At 40.5% G+C, this 13,741-nt stretch overlaps 1 protein-coding gene across 1 annotated transcript in view; it reads left to right on the forward strand.

Annotated features, from left to right (window-relative positions):
• Positions 1 to 5,756, forward strand: part of LOC142098099 (carbonic anhydrase 15-like) — a 36,987-nt gene extending 31,231 nt beyond the window's left edge. Inside the window, exons 5-8 of the mRNA XM_075180583.1 lie at positions 84 to 173; positions 3,242 to 3,311; positions 4,074 to 4,237; positions 5,310 to 5,756. Of these exons, the coding sequence (XP_075036684.1) occupies positions 84 to 173; positions 3,242 to 3,311; positions 4,074 to 4,237; positions 5,310 to 5,558 (573 nt within the window). The 3' untranslated portion in view covers positions 5,559 to 5,756. The remainder of the gene's footprint in view (positions 1 to 83; positions 174 to 3,241; positions 3,312 to 4,073; positions 4,238 to 5,309) is intronic.
• Positions 5,757 to 13,741: the final 7,985 nt, after the last annotated feature.

Consider the following 13,741-nt stretch of genomic DNA (forward strand, 5'->3'; position numbering starts at 1 on the left):
ACTGAGGATGTAATGATCTGTTTGTTACCCGTAGATGTACAATGTTCACACTGAGGATGTGATGATCTGTTTGTTACTCATAGATGCACATTGTTCACACTAAGAATGGGATGAATTTAACAGATGCCAAAAAAGACCGGACAGGAATTGCAGTGCTGGGATTCTTCATTGATGTGAGTTCTCTCTTATAATTTTGTTTATAAATTTACATCCATAACACTGCTAAGTAAATGCTTCTTGTCTAGCCCTAGGGTTCATACACATTGGAGCTTCTACTTCTTTACATAATACCGGTATATGTAATAAAATGATAATAGAGTGAAACATATTACTTTACAAAATTACAGGTCTAATATTCCAAACAGCTAGAACAGTTGTGGTCATATTATCTAATAAATCATTAAATATGAGTACTAGACTGATAAAAAATAAAAGTAAAAAAAATAGATATCAATAGAACTTATTGCCATAAAACCTTGTGGGCCTGGTTAATCTTGGATCGCATTGTGAACGCAATTTGCGCTGGAAAAAATGTGCCGTTAATCGCACACAAACGCTCGTATTCAAGTACAAGCGGATCTTAAGAAACCTTTCGTTTGAATGTGGGTATAAGTGTGCTCTGGCTGTACTTGCTGTATGCAGACAGACAGAGCACACTGATGATGATGATGATGATGATGATGTATGCAGACAGACAGAGCACACTGATGATGATGATGATGATGATGATGTATGCAGACAGACAGAGCACACTGATGATGATGATGATGATGATGATGTATGCAGACAGACAGAGCACACTGATGATGATGATGATGATGTATGCAGACAGACAGAGCACACTGATGATGATGATGTATGCAGACAGACAGAGAACACTGCAGGACATGCGCCTGCATAAGTGCAATATCAAGTCCTACAGAATGCATGAAAGAAAATTAAAGTAACAACTCTTAATACTATAGTTATTGATTAAAATACATTATAAGAAAAAATATAGATATTTTTATATGAAATACATAAATCAGGATATTCCTAATGCGTACTGTACATGGATTGTATATTTATCTTTTCTCTTACATGTAAACACATGTTCTGGCATTCATACATGTAGTCCTCACTATCAGTTGGTACTAAACACTGAGCTAAGAGAAGCCCAGAATGTGACTGGAACGATAAGACATCATCCATCATCCATCATCCATCATCCATCATCATCTATTTACGCACTCACATCACACTCAGGACTTATGTCCAATAATGACTCAGGCCCTATAGGTTCACACTCCTACAATTCCTTCCAAATCCAGGTGGTGATGATTATAGATCTGCTGCAGCAAAAGGTATATCCAATAAATGTATCAATAACTAATGTATTAGATGTATCAATATATGTGTCTATTGTTTGTATGTATATATCTAATGTGGTCAACGTGAGTGAAACCGTCTCATAATACAGAACAATCATATGGTGATACGTTTTCATCATATTACACAACTAATAATCTGAAAAAAACATGGAAATTCAGATTGCACTCACATATGAATGTAAATCTATAAAATGAACGGATTTGGAAGACGACTTGGAATCTGCACTTGTCACTAAATTTCTTGCCCTTTTATATATAAACATGGTCTTTCTGTGATGAAATTAGTAAGTATAGGGTCTTTAGTAAGTAAAGCGCAACGTTTTCTAATGACTTTTCTGTTTGTATATAGTGTTATAAAAGGGATTCCTGTATAAAATGTATTTAATTCCTTGGAAGTTGGCAAAAGCATTTGGTCTCTGGTCCCTGTACTGTTCTTTCCATAGTCTCTTTATTGTACCCTTTTTTATAAAATTGTTTCTTCATATTTTCAGCCTGTACCCTAAAGGTTTCAATTTCAGCTTCTTCTAATTTGTTTGACATAGCTGTTGGGTATGCTTCTTAGGCCATTCTGATAATGATTACTATCAGATGGTAGGTACGAAGTAGTGTCAGATTTTCATAATTTTGGGTGCAGATATTCGCTTTAATACTTTTCCTCAGATCTAAAAAATTGACCTGTTTTACTGTTGCTAAATGCAAGTTTTCTGTTTAACTGGTTTTTATTTAAAAGGGTGAAAAATTGATTCAGGGTTTCATTATTGCCCCTCCAAATAAACAGTACGTCATTGAAAAAATGGAAACCACAACACTGGGTTTGCCTCCTGTGCATGTCTATCCCCCATGGAAGAATTCTCCCAGTATCCCATACACATATTTGTGCCACTGGGGGAGAATCTGGTGCCCATCACTATCCCCATCTTTTGGAGATAGAAGTTATTAGAGAACCAAAAGAACAGATTCGTTAAAATAAATTCTTTCCCTCCTGACAAGAAATATTTAATCTCTTCTGACATCTGGGCCCCATTTAGATAATATTTAAACATTTCCAAGACCTTTTTGATTAATTATGACGGTATAGAGTGAACTTACATCAGCAGTTGTGACAGTGAACTCTTCTTGCATGATAGTTTTTAACTCTTTTAGATCATTCATGGTGTACATTCATCTTAATAACCAAAGGATGAAGACAATGATCTATAAAGTGCAATAGATTAGAAATAATGGACCTGGCCAGACTAGGGCTGCACGTTTGTGGATTTTAGGTAAGATATATAAAACTGGGATGAAGGATTTGTTGACCAATATTCTAACATATTTATCTACTAGAGAAACCAACTATTTTATGTTCGAAGTTGTATTTCTCCTCATGATGTTATCGGAATTCTGATCCTCCAGATGTTTCTTTGTTTTAAACTCTTCATTTTGAAAGGACACATGTAGTAAATACTTTCAGTGCAGAAAATAAGAGGAACAACATGCAGAAGGTCTATGTTTTGTTACAAATATAAAAACATTTTTGAAGACACATTATCATCATATACTGTTCCCGGCCTCTACTCTGACAAGGTTCCCAGCATGTCTTATCTCTGGTACCAGAGGCTGCAAGTCCAACTAGGGCTCCATTATGGGGGTTTAAGGAGGATGGACAGCATCATATGCCCTTCCAAAACTTACTATGATACTCGGCGATGGGCATACATGTCAGGTACCACTTATCCCCCCTCCACCAGCAGTATAATGCAAGCTACAAATAGACCAAACCTCCTGCTGCCCCCTTGTGGCAATGGCCAGAACTGAGGCAGTCTTGTTAGTTGTCAGATTATTGTGATGTACGAGAAGCTAGAGGTGACATAATTGTGTTTTTATTACAGATCATGGACTCGGCCAATACATCACAGCTGTCGGTGATCTCAAATCTGTTAAATCAAGTCTCCACTCCCGGTAACCAATCACCTGTATTCTGTCAGTGTTATCACATCCCCGTTACAGCGTCATCAATACACACAAATAACTATCAAACTTGTACATATGGCTGCAAATAGAAAATAACAGATCATTATTTATCACTCAGTTGACACAGAACTATTCAGAGGGATAAGAGTTAAATTAATATCTATCTCCCTCTAGAAAATAATGTTTGTTCATTTCAAAACAGTTCCTAAAATATATTTATTTATTTAATGAGTAAAGTATTTTATTCAGTTCTCTCTCTCTTTTAACATTTTCCACTGGAGCTAACAGAACAGGTATCGCAACTGTGCCATTGTGATAAATAGCCCCCTATGCCAACTCATGGGGAAGCATTCAGCAACAAACGAAAGCGGTGCAAAGTGAAACGACCTCTATGGCCAGCGATAGGGCTTTACGACTTCTGATAAATTGGTCATTATAGGTGTTATTAGTATTTATTTTTTAATTTTGTAAATGTGTCATCTTTTCACTTGCATTACACGCCTGATGAAGGGCTAGCTGTTTAAACCCTGAAATATTGGGTGCCAATCTCTTTAGCATTCTAGGAATTATACCATGCAGGTAGTCAATACCAAAACAGTATTGTTGCACAACATATATGTATACATGAAACATCTGTCTGCCCATGAATGTAGATTGTGCTTGAGACAGGAAAACATTTGGACAGGGTTATGTAAGAAACTTGTGATAGTTGCCTGTGGTCATTTGTTTGATGTTGTTTCATGATTCCAGGAACAATGTTGGTACTGAATTCTACTTTCTCTCTCGATTCACTCTTGGGTGATGTCAATCGTATCATGTACTATCGATATCTTGGTTCACTCACCACTCCCACCTGTGACGAGGCTGTAGTGTGGACTGTCTTCAAAAATCCAATATATGTCCCCAGCTACGTGGTAAGTATGAAGCATAAAGCCCTCTCAGTTCCTTCACTCATGTCCAGTTAACCTAAAACATGAAGTCTACACCTCTCCATCTTTAATTCTGTCCATCTGTACATCTTCCACAAGGAGTCTACACCTCTCCATCTTTCATTCTGTCCATCTACCACATGGAGTCTACACCTCTCCATCTTTCATCCTGTCCATCTACCACATGGAGTCTACACCTCTCCATCTTTCATCCTGTTCATCTACCACATGGAGTCTTCACCTCTCCATCTTTAATTCTGTCCATCTGTACATCTTCCACAAGGAGTCTACACCTCTCCATCTTTCATTCTGTCCATCTACCACATGGAGTCTACACCTCTCCATCTTTCATCCTGTCCATCTACCACATGGAGTCTACACCTCTCCATCTTTCATCCTGTTCATCTACCACATGGAGTCTACATCTCTCCATCTTTAATTCTGTCCATCTGTTCATCTACCACATGGAGTCTACACCTCTCCATCTTTCATTCTGTCCATCTACCACATGGAGTCTACACCTCTCCATCTTTCATCCTGTTCATCTACCACATGGAGTCTACATCTCTCCATCTTTCATTCTGTTCATCTACCACATGAAGTCTACACCTCTCCATCTTTCATCCTGTCCATTTGTTCATCTACCACATGAAGTCTACACCTCTCCATCTTTCATCCTGTCCATTTGTTCATCTACCACATGGAGTCGACAACTCTCCAACTTTCATCCTGTTCATCTATCAAATTTCCTCTCTTCTTATCAGTCTTTCTTCCTCCTCCAATTATTAAACTCTTCCCCTTCTGTATGTGTACCCCATCTCCTTATATTTCTGGGTGTGTTAGTGCTGATACCTCGTGCCTGTAAGTTTTTCACTTTTATCAGCTTCGCTCCCCGACCCTAGCATAGGACCTTCCTATCACTAGATCTTTGAACATTCCTCTCTTCTAGTGGCGCGGTGATTGGGTAGTAGACATTTCTGTCTGTCATCTGCACTCTGTGCATCTTGAGCATTCTCTTCCTAATACTATCACAACTATTTCTAATATTATTTTCCAGGTAAAATCTTTCTCATCTGCCCTTAACACAAGCGTCTCAGGAGTTTCAACAACAATGATGAATAATTTCCGTCCTCCTCAAAGTCTCAATGGTAGACAAGTGCAGGCTTCATTTAAATCATCACTGTCTGCAAACAGCACATCAACGCCAAATATCACAAATAGCTCCAGTTCAGGTGTCAGTCTCCAGTCCACTGCAACCCTCTCTATAGTCATATCACTTCTTCTACTATCTCTAGGACCATCATAGGTGTTATCTCACCAAATATGTCACCTCACCCATTGTCTTCTCAAGTTCTTCACCACAAACTATGTAAGAGTAAAATGTACAAACACCAATGGACCAACGTCAGCTGATTACATCTCTGATCTTTCATCTACACCTCACAGAATTGAAATGGGCTCTTGTACCCTGTGTAGGCGATATCTGTTTTCATTGATCAATAAAGAATGTGAATCTAGTGTTGTCTCATGATTAACCAATAAATAGAGAAAGACACCAGACTGTGTGAGGAACAGAGCACAAGAAAGAGTGAGATAAAGAGAACACATGAGAAAGAGAGCGCATGAGATAAGAGAGAGAGTGGGAAAGAGAGCGCATGAGATAAGAGAGAGAGTGGGAAAGAGAGCGCATGAGATGAGAGAGAGAGTGGGAAAGAGAGCGCAGGAGATGAGAGAGAGTGTGGGAAAGAGAGTGCATGAGATGAGAGAGAGAGTGGGAAAGAGAGAGCATGAGATAAGAGAGAGAGTGGGAAAGAGAGCGCAGGAGATGAGAGAGAGTGTGGGAAAGAGAGTGCATGAGATGAGAGAGAGAGTGGGAAAGAGAGAGCATGAGATAAGAGAGAGAGTGGGAAAGAGAGCGCATGAGATGAGAGAGAGTGGGAAAGAGTGAGCATGAGATGAGAGAAAGAGAGAGTGGGAAAGAGAGAGCATGAGATGAGAGAGAGAGAGAGTGGGAAAGAGTGCATGAGATGAGAGAGAGTGGGAGAGAGAGCGCATGAGATAAGAGAGAGAGAGTGGTAAAGAGAGCGCATGAGATGAGAGAGAGTGGGAAAGAGAGAGCATGAGATGAGAGAGAGAGTGGGAAAGAGAGCGCATGAGATAAGAGAGAGAGTGGGAAAGAGAGCGCATTAGATAAGAGAGAGTGCAGCACTTGAAGGAAAACATTAGTTTTGTTGTTTGCTTTTAGGGGAGAGTTGAATATGCAAAATAGACAGTATGTTCTAAGTCAGTTGGGCAATTCCGCTGCCACATCCCAAATCCAACATCATTACATCTGGAATGAACAGCACAATTTTATTTTTTTCCTTTACACTGTATCTGGTAATCCCATCCACTCAAGATGACATAAATGCAGTTCTGGGGACTAGTCCCTACTTTTTTGCATTTTGTCAAGGCTATAGCTAATCCTGCAATCTGTAGGTGGATCTAACCTATCATTTATGAATGTTTTTATCTAAGTGCTCGTGATCAGATCTGGAGATGTGAAAGCAGAAGCATTATTTGCAGACTATTAGACTATTGCTATTAGCCTGCCTGGAGTGATCTATTTACAAGGGGAATGAATATTAATGACCAATATAATTTAATGTACTGAGCTCAGGTGATGATGTAATTAGCACAGTCTAGTTTTCATGTGAGTAGAGACAGGAGGTGCAGAAAGAAGGTCGAGATCTGGATTATCTGACTTCTTTTGTAAAGGAACCTAAGAGCCCATATTCAACATCCGTCACGGACATTGGTTTGGTGTGACTGCCTATAGACAGAGTAACCACAGCTAGACTTAGGGACTGGTTTTACATTCAGTCTTTAGATTGCTTTGGGACAAAACACATTTACAAGTCACAAAGAATGCAGATAACTTTCCGTCCTTGGAACTGCCCATAGGAAATGGGGGACGTGTGCAGATATTATTATTATTATTAATTTTTATTTATAGGGCGCCACAAAGTATCCGTAGCGCCGTACAAGGACAAACAATGGCACAGTACAAGGTGAAACAGCACAGTACAAGTAACAGTAAGCACTATAACTCTGGGGGCTCAGGCACAGCATGAAAGAGAGGGAGGGAGGGGAAAAGTGAGTACAGGCAGGTAACTATGGCCCAAGAGGGTGGGCACGGATGACAGGTTGAGAGTCATTGAGGGGAGCGGAGAGAAGCGAGAGGAGACAGAGGGCAGAGGGACTGAGAGGAGGTGAGCTGAGTAGCTGGAGAGCGCAGTTAAAAGTGATGGAAACAGAAGGTAGGAGAGCCCTGCTCAAAGGAGCGAACAATCTAAAGGGAGGGGAAGACAGACAGACACATGGATGAGACGGAGAGACGGGAGGAAGGGGGAGAAGGGAAGAAGGGATGAGAAAGAGAGGTAGCCGACCGGTGGGAGTTTAGGCATGAGACTGGAAGGCTTTAAGGAAAAGGTGGGTTTTTAATGTTCGTTTGAAAGAGGACAGATTAGGGGAAGTTCTGATGGAGCGGGGGAGCTTGTTCCAATGGAGGGGAGCGTCGCGGGAGAAATCTTGGATACCACCCTCTATTTCTCCTAAAACAGTGCTTGGTTTAGCTTTATTCCTTGGATTACTCAACCAGAGGACACTATTACTGTCTTTGTTACTAGTCACTTTTGGGTGTTTTAATATTTCAGCCCTAATATGGCAGAAATTCCTGTATAAAGAGCAGAATCCTAATAAAAGTATATAATGCTAGATGTCCGACCCATCATACTATAGTTACAGTATAATGGTGAAGGTGGTAATGGATTGGAAAGTCTTTCATTATAAATGTTTACAGAAATATTTTAATTATTCAAATCATATGGATAAGCTTTAAGAGAGGGTTGGGGATAGGGTTAGGGTTAGGGGTTAGGGTTAGGGTTAGGGGTTAGGGTTAGGGTTAGTGCATTTACAGAGGGTGTAATTAAAGCTCTGTAGGCAAATATCTCAACCTCCACATCTACTGCGGTGAGCGAGGTCACTGTAAACTGTGCACGCCAGATCAAGTCAGCTGAGCAGAGGCGCCATCTATCTTCTTAGTATGGAATGACAGTTCTCTCTTCCTATTAAGCTGGAATGGGCAAAGCATCCTCCTTCTGGATATTGGAGCTGCTGACCTCAATATCAGTAATTTGTTTATGCAGTACCCACACGAATTATACTTTAATTATGTTTCTTTCCCTTAGTTTGCTTATATCCTGTTACTGAAAAAAATCTACCCAAAATGACCAAACTAATGTTTTTTTATTGAAAGTGCAAGAAAGTGAACTAAAAGCAAATGTGTGTCTTCTTTCTAAACAACACCAATAAATAATTTGTGGTTCTTGCTTTGGCATCAGTTCACTTTTACAAAACAGCAAAAGGTAGGATTCTACATACAGTTTTCTATAATAAATCTGCACTTGGTAAAGCATTGTTTTATGTTTTTCTGCTAGTTTGCTTGTATGAAAGTCATAAAATGTTTAAGACCAATAAGGGTACACCAACAAAGGAAATCATTTTGAAAACTAGAAAACCTACTACATCAACTGAGGGCAGGGGCTGGGGGCTGGTCCCATAGTGGGCCACCCTGGGCTGGGTGCTGGTCCCATAGTGGGCCACCCTGGGCTGGGGGCTGGTCCCATAGTGGGCCACCCTGGGCTGGGTGCTGGTCCCATAGTGGGCCACCCTGGGCTGGGGGCTGGTCCCATAGTGGGCCACCCTGGGCTGGGGGCTGGTCCCATAGTGGGCCACCCTGGGCTGGGGGCTGGTCCCATAGTGGGCCACCCTGGGCTGGGTCACTGGGTCACCTAAAAAAAATTTCTTTACAATGATCCTAATAGGCTGCTGAGTCAAGTCTTGCTCCCTGGGCTAAAATGTACCAGCCCTCCCCTGAATGAGGGTGCCCCTGAGTTTAATCAGGCAACGATGAGGAAATGTGGGCTTTATACCCCCCCATCTCTGCACTTCTTAATGCTTTCTGTAGTATAGGGTATTATTGTCTGGTGATCACCAGATAGTAGCTATTCATTGGGAGGTCTTTTCTTTCAAACAAGGGTGTGAGTTTCAAGTTTTCTGGGTCCCATTCCTTGGGTTATCATTATATATCTGTAGTTACTGGGTGATGAGATGGGACTTAATGATATCAAAGTGATTGTGTCATTAAACCAACCCGCTCCCCATCCTCCACCAACAGGAAATAGCTGCAAGTAATTATAATGTTAACTTGTTTGTACCACCTAAGGATGAGTCCCACATGTCCTTACACTGAAGGGGTTAAAGTTCACCGCCAGGTCTGTTGGGCAGGTGGTCTTCTCCTAGTTAATAAAAGTTGACTGTTCATAGAAGCTGGTCCATGTACTGATGTGTACTAGAGAACCTCATCCTTAATGCTTCCAACACCCGTAAGTACCCTGTAATTCTCTGGTTCTTTTAGTTCTATATTTACAACTCCATTATAGTAAGGAAGACAAGGCAGATTACATGGCAGGTGATGTGTTCTACCAGCTCGATCCATCATCATCATCATCACCACCATTTATTTATATAGCGCCAACATATTCCGTAGCGCTTTACAATTGGGGACAAACATAATAAACTAATAAACAAACTGGGTGAAACAAAGTGGTGAGAGGACCCTGCTCGCAAGCTTACAATCTATGGGACAATGGGAGATTGACACATGAGGTTAAGTCTACATTTTGCATTTTGGCCCAGCCAGACTGCAAAGGTAAAAGTGACTCATAAGCTAAATGATCCTGTCACACAACAATGTTGGTCAGGGGGTAGTTGTCTTGTGTGAAATTGTGTAACAGGCGGTAACAGGCTAAAGGTAGTGAGGTTAAGAGGGTGGTCGTGGAATATTATAAGCTTGTCTGAAGAGGTGGGTTTTTAGAGAACGCTTGAAGGTTTGAAGACCAAAGGAGAGTCTTATTGTGCGAGGGAGAGAATTCCATAGAGTGGGTGCAGCCCAAAAAAAAAGTCCTGTAACCGGGAATGGGAGGATGTAATGAGGATGGATGAGAGACGCAGATCTTGTGTAGAACGGAGTTGCCGAGTTGGGAGATATTTTGAGACAAGAGAGGAGATGTATGTTGGTGCAGCATTGTTGATGGCCTTGTAGGTTAGTAAAAGTATTTAATATTGGATTCGGTAGAAAATAGGCAACCAGTGTAGAGACATACAGAGTGATTCAACAGAGGAATAACGATTTGCAAGGAAAATCAGTCTTGCTGCAGCGTGCAAAATAGATTGTAAGGGTTTGAGTCTGTTTTTGGGAAGACCAGTAAGGAGGGAATTGCAATAGTCAATGCAGGAGATGATAAGTGCATGAATTAAGGTTTTTGCAGTGTCTTGCGTGAGATATGTGCGAATTCTGTAAATGTTCTTTAGATGTATGTAGCATGATTTAGATATTGAGTCAATGTGGGGAACAAAGGATAGGTGTGAGTCAAGTATTACACCTAGGCAGCGAGCTTGTGGGGTGGGATTTATGGTCATGTTATCAACAGAGATAGAAATGTCAGGTATGATCTTGTTGGTGGGTGGGAATATTATTAACTCTGTTTTAGAAAGATTAAGTTTGAGTTGGCGAGAGGACATCCAAGATGATATGGCAGAAAGACAGTCAGTTACACAGGAAAACACAGATGTCGAGAGATCAGGAGAGGATAGATAGATTTGGGTATAATCCGCATAGAGCTGATACTGAAAGCCAAAGGAACTTATTAGATTTCCAAGAGAAGCGGTATAGATAAAGAACAGCAGAGGACCTAGCACTGAGCCTTGTGGTACCAGAGAAATTAACAGTGAAAGAGCGATTAGAGAGGTAGGATGAGAACCAGGATAGAACAGTGTCTTGAAGACCTAGGGATTGCAGTGTTTGTAGGAGAAGAGAGTGGTCAACGGTGTCAAATGCAGCCGAGAGATCCAGGAGAATTAGGAGAGAGTAATGGCTTTGAGCCAGCAACTGTGGGGTTATTTCTCCAAGCGAAGACAGCTTCTGCTAGAAATAGCAGGCCTTTCAAAAGGTGTTCAACAAGAAGACAAACAGTGGCACAACCCTCATACCAAGAAGAGGACAAGCCGATCAACATGTTCCATCAAGTAATCAATTTTACAAAGTAGGCATTCCATAGGACATATAAAATAGGAAGAGAAGACGAGAAGAGACCAAAGAGGTAATCTAGTGGAAGATGGTGTGAGAGTATAAAATAATTGATAGTTATTAAGATGTACAAATATGTTAAAAAACTATACAGGACTACGCTTTGAAGAAAAAAACAGATGCTTCCTATGGAACAGACAGCAGCAGGATTCCAGCGACTGAAGGAAGCAGCTGGTAGGAAAAGCATGTAATGCTGAACAGAGGATGTGGGCTTATATGTATATTTTGCTGAGCTAAAGAGATTTCCTTATATGTCCTTGTCGTTAACCAGTTAATGCTGGTCACTATGTATAAATAAAAGGTCAGCTTGCATAGACCCTCAGAGCTGATTTTGAAACTGCAACACCTCGTTTGTGTTTCATTTCTCCACTTTGCTGTCGACGGCAAAATACCACATAGGAAATCAGGTTATCAGAGATTGATAGTAGGGGCACCAAGCCTCGGTACCCCGACATCTTCTGGGGACTTCATCTGGGATACTCAACATACCAGCCCAGGACTGACCAGAGACCTCCTCAATCTTCAGGAACAGCAGAACAAAACCGCGCGGTGAGTAGTGAAGTTTTTTGCATTTGCAACTCTCTACTCCATCTGCTCTTCCTGTAAGATATAAGGTGGGGTTCAGTAGGGGATGGTATAATGGGTATTTGAACAAATTACTGAATAACCTGTTTTCCTGATATATATTTGTTTTTTGTGAAAAATAGATAAGTGAATGTATGTGTTTGTGTCGATACAGGATGTATATAAAAGGATGCAAATACATAACTCATTAATTGACCTCGATAATCAAAGGCATTCCTCTATACTTGTTGCTGAGACCTCGCCTTGTTTTGTGTAGATGATTGTCCTTGGGTTTGAGAGGTCACTATAAGAATCCTTCGCTCCTGTAAAGATTAAGTGATATTGTACTGATAAGAGATGTATAAGGGGACAACATAACCATGAAAAGACTGATCTGATCAAAGACTGTACCTTGCACATGTCATTGAGGCTTGACCTTGTTTTGTGTAACGTGCGACCACTGGGCCAGCTGTCAGTCTACAAGGGTCCTCAGCTCTCTTAGAGGTTGAAAGAAGTAACAACCAAGTAACACGGTAAAAGTGCAGAAAGGTTGCTCACTGATTCTGGTAAGGGTCTTCAGCATTTCCTTGTTGGTACCTCTGCTAAGAGGCGCCTGAGGTCGGAGGATAGGACTGTCTACTGTCTACTGTCTACTGTCTACTGTTTACTGTCTAATTTCTTAAAAAAAAAAAAAAAAAAAGCGGATTAGATGACATCTTCAGAAGAAATAGCTGAATGTATTAGTGGAATTATTTTAATAGTAATAATTGTACTAGTATTAATATATTGTTTCATAAAAACATCAAAGGGAGCTGAGAGAATCAGAGACATGCTGTGGGGAGTATAAATGTCAAAAAATAATCTTAGTTGTCCAGACTGTAAATGTGTTGTTATAATTCAAAATGCATTGACAATACAAACTAGTAAATTGATAGCGGTGATAGGAACTGACACTGATTGTTCAGTAACATATGGTAAACATAAGGAGCGAATTTTTAATCCAACGATATATACAGCAATATTTGGAAGACACGGTTGTCCAGACTATCTGAAAACCCAAATAGGTTTGGGATGGTGGAAAATATGTTATTTTTTAACATAGAACATTAGAAGGATAGGGCCACTTACATGTCCATTAATTAATATAATATCAGTAAAATATGTACCCAAGTTGATCAAACAATCCATAACAGGATTTGATTGTAAAGGTGTATAAAGTTAGATTAACAGTTACTTCTCAGGCACACTAGGGGCCGGTATTTCCATAACTGCAGTAATGGGGGCCCAGGGCAGTAAAGGTATGATGGTACAGACATCATACACTCCTGCGGATCTAGTTAAGGAAAGAGTAGGTACTGTGGCTGTTAAAGGAATCCATATAGTCTTCAGGAAGGCAGGAATGCCAGATATAGGGTCATTAGATCCTAAAAGATGGGAAACTTTTCAGAAAGAACACAGTATATGGATTATTAAGAATAAGAAAGAGCACCAAGTGTCAGCATGGGTAAGGGCATGTAGACAAATAGAGCAAGAACATATGGTAAAAGAGGAAATGTTAGAAGACCTCCAGGGACATACAACTGTGAACCTGCCTCCTACTCAGCCACCCCCAAGTGCACCATCAGACCCACATAATCACACATTAGAAATGACGTCAGGACAATTGCCCCACAATAATTAATTTGTAACACCAGTAAAATACCCCAGTCTTAGAGCATGGGGTGTGAAAGGGGATA

The sequence above is a fragment of the Mixophyes fleayi genome, chromosome 7, assembly GCF_038048845.1.
Source record: "Mixophyes fleayi isolate aMixFle1 chromosome 7, aMixFle1.hap1, whole genome shotgun sequence".
Classification (NCBI taxonomy): Eukaryota; Metazoa; Chordata; class Amphibia; order Anura; family Limnodynastidae; genus Mixophyes; species Mixophyes fleayi.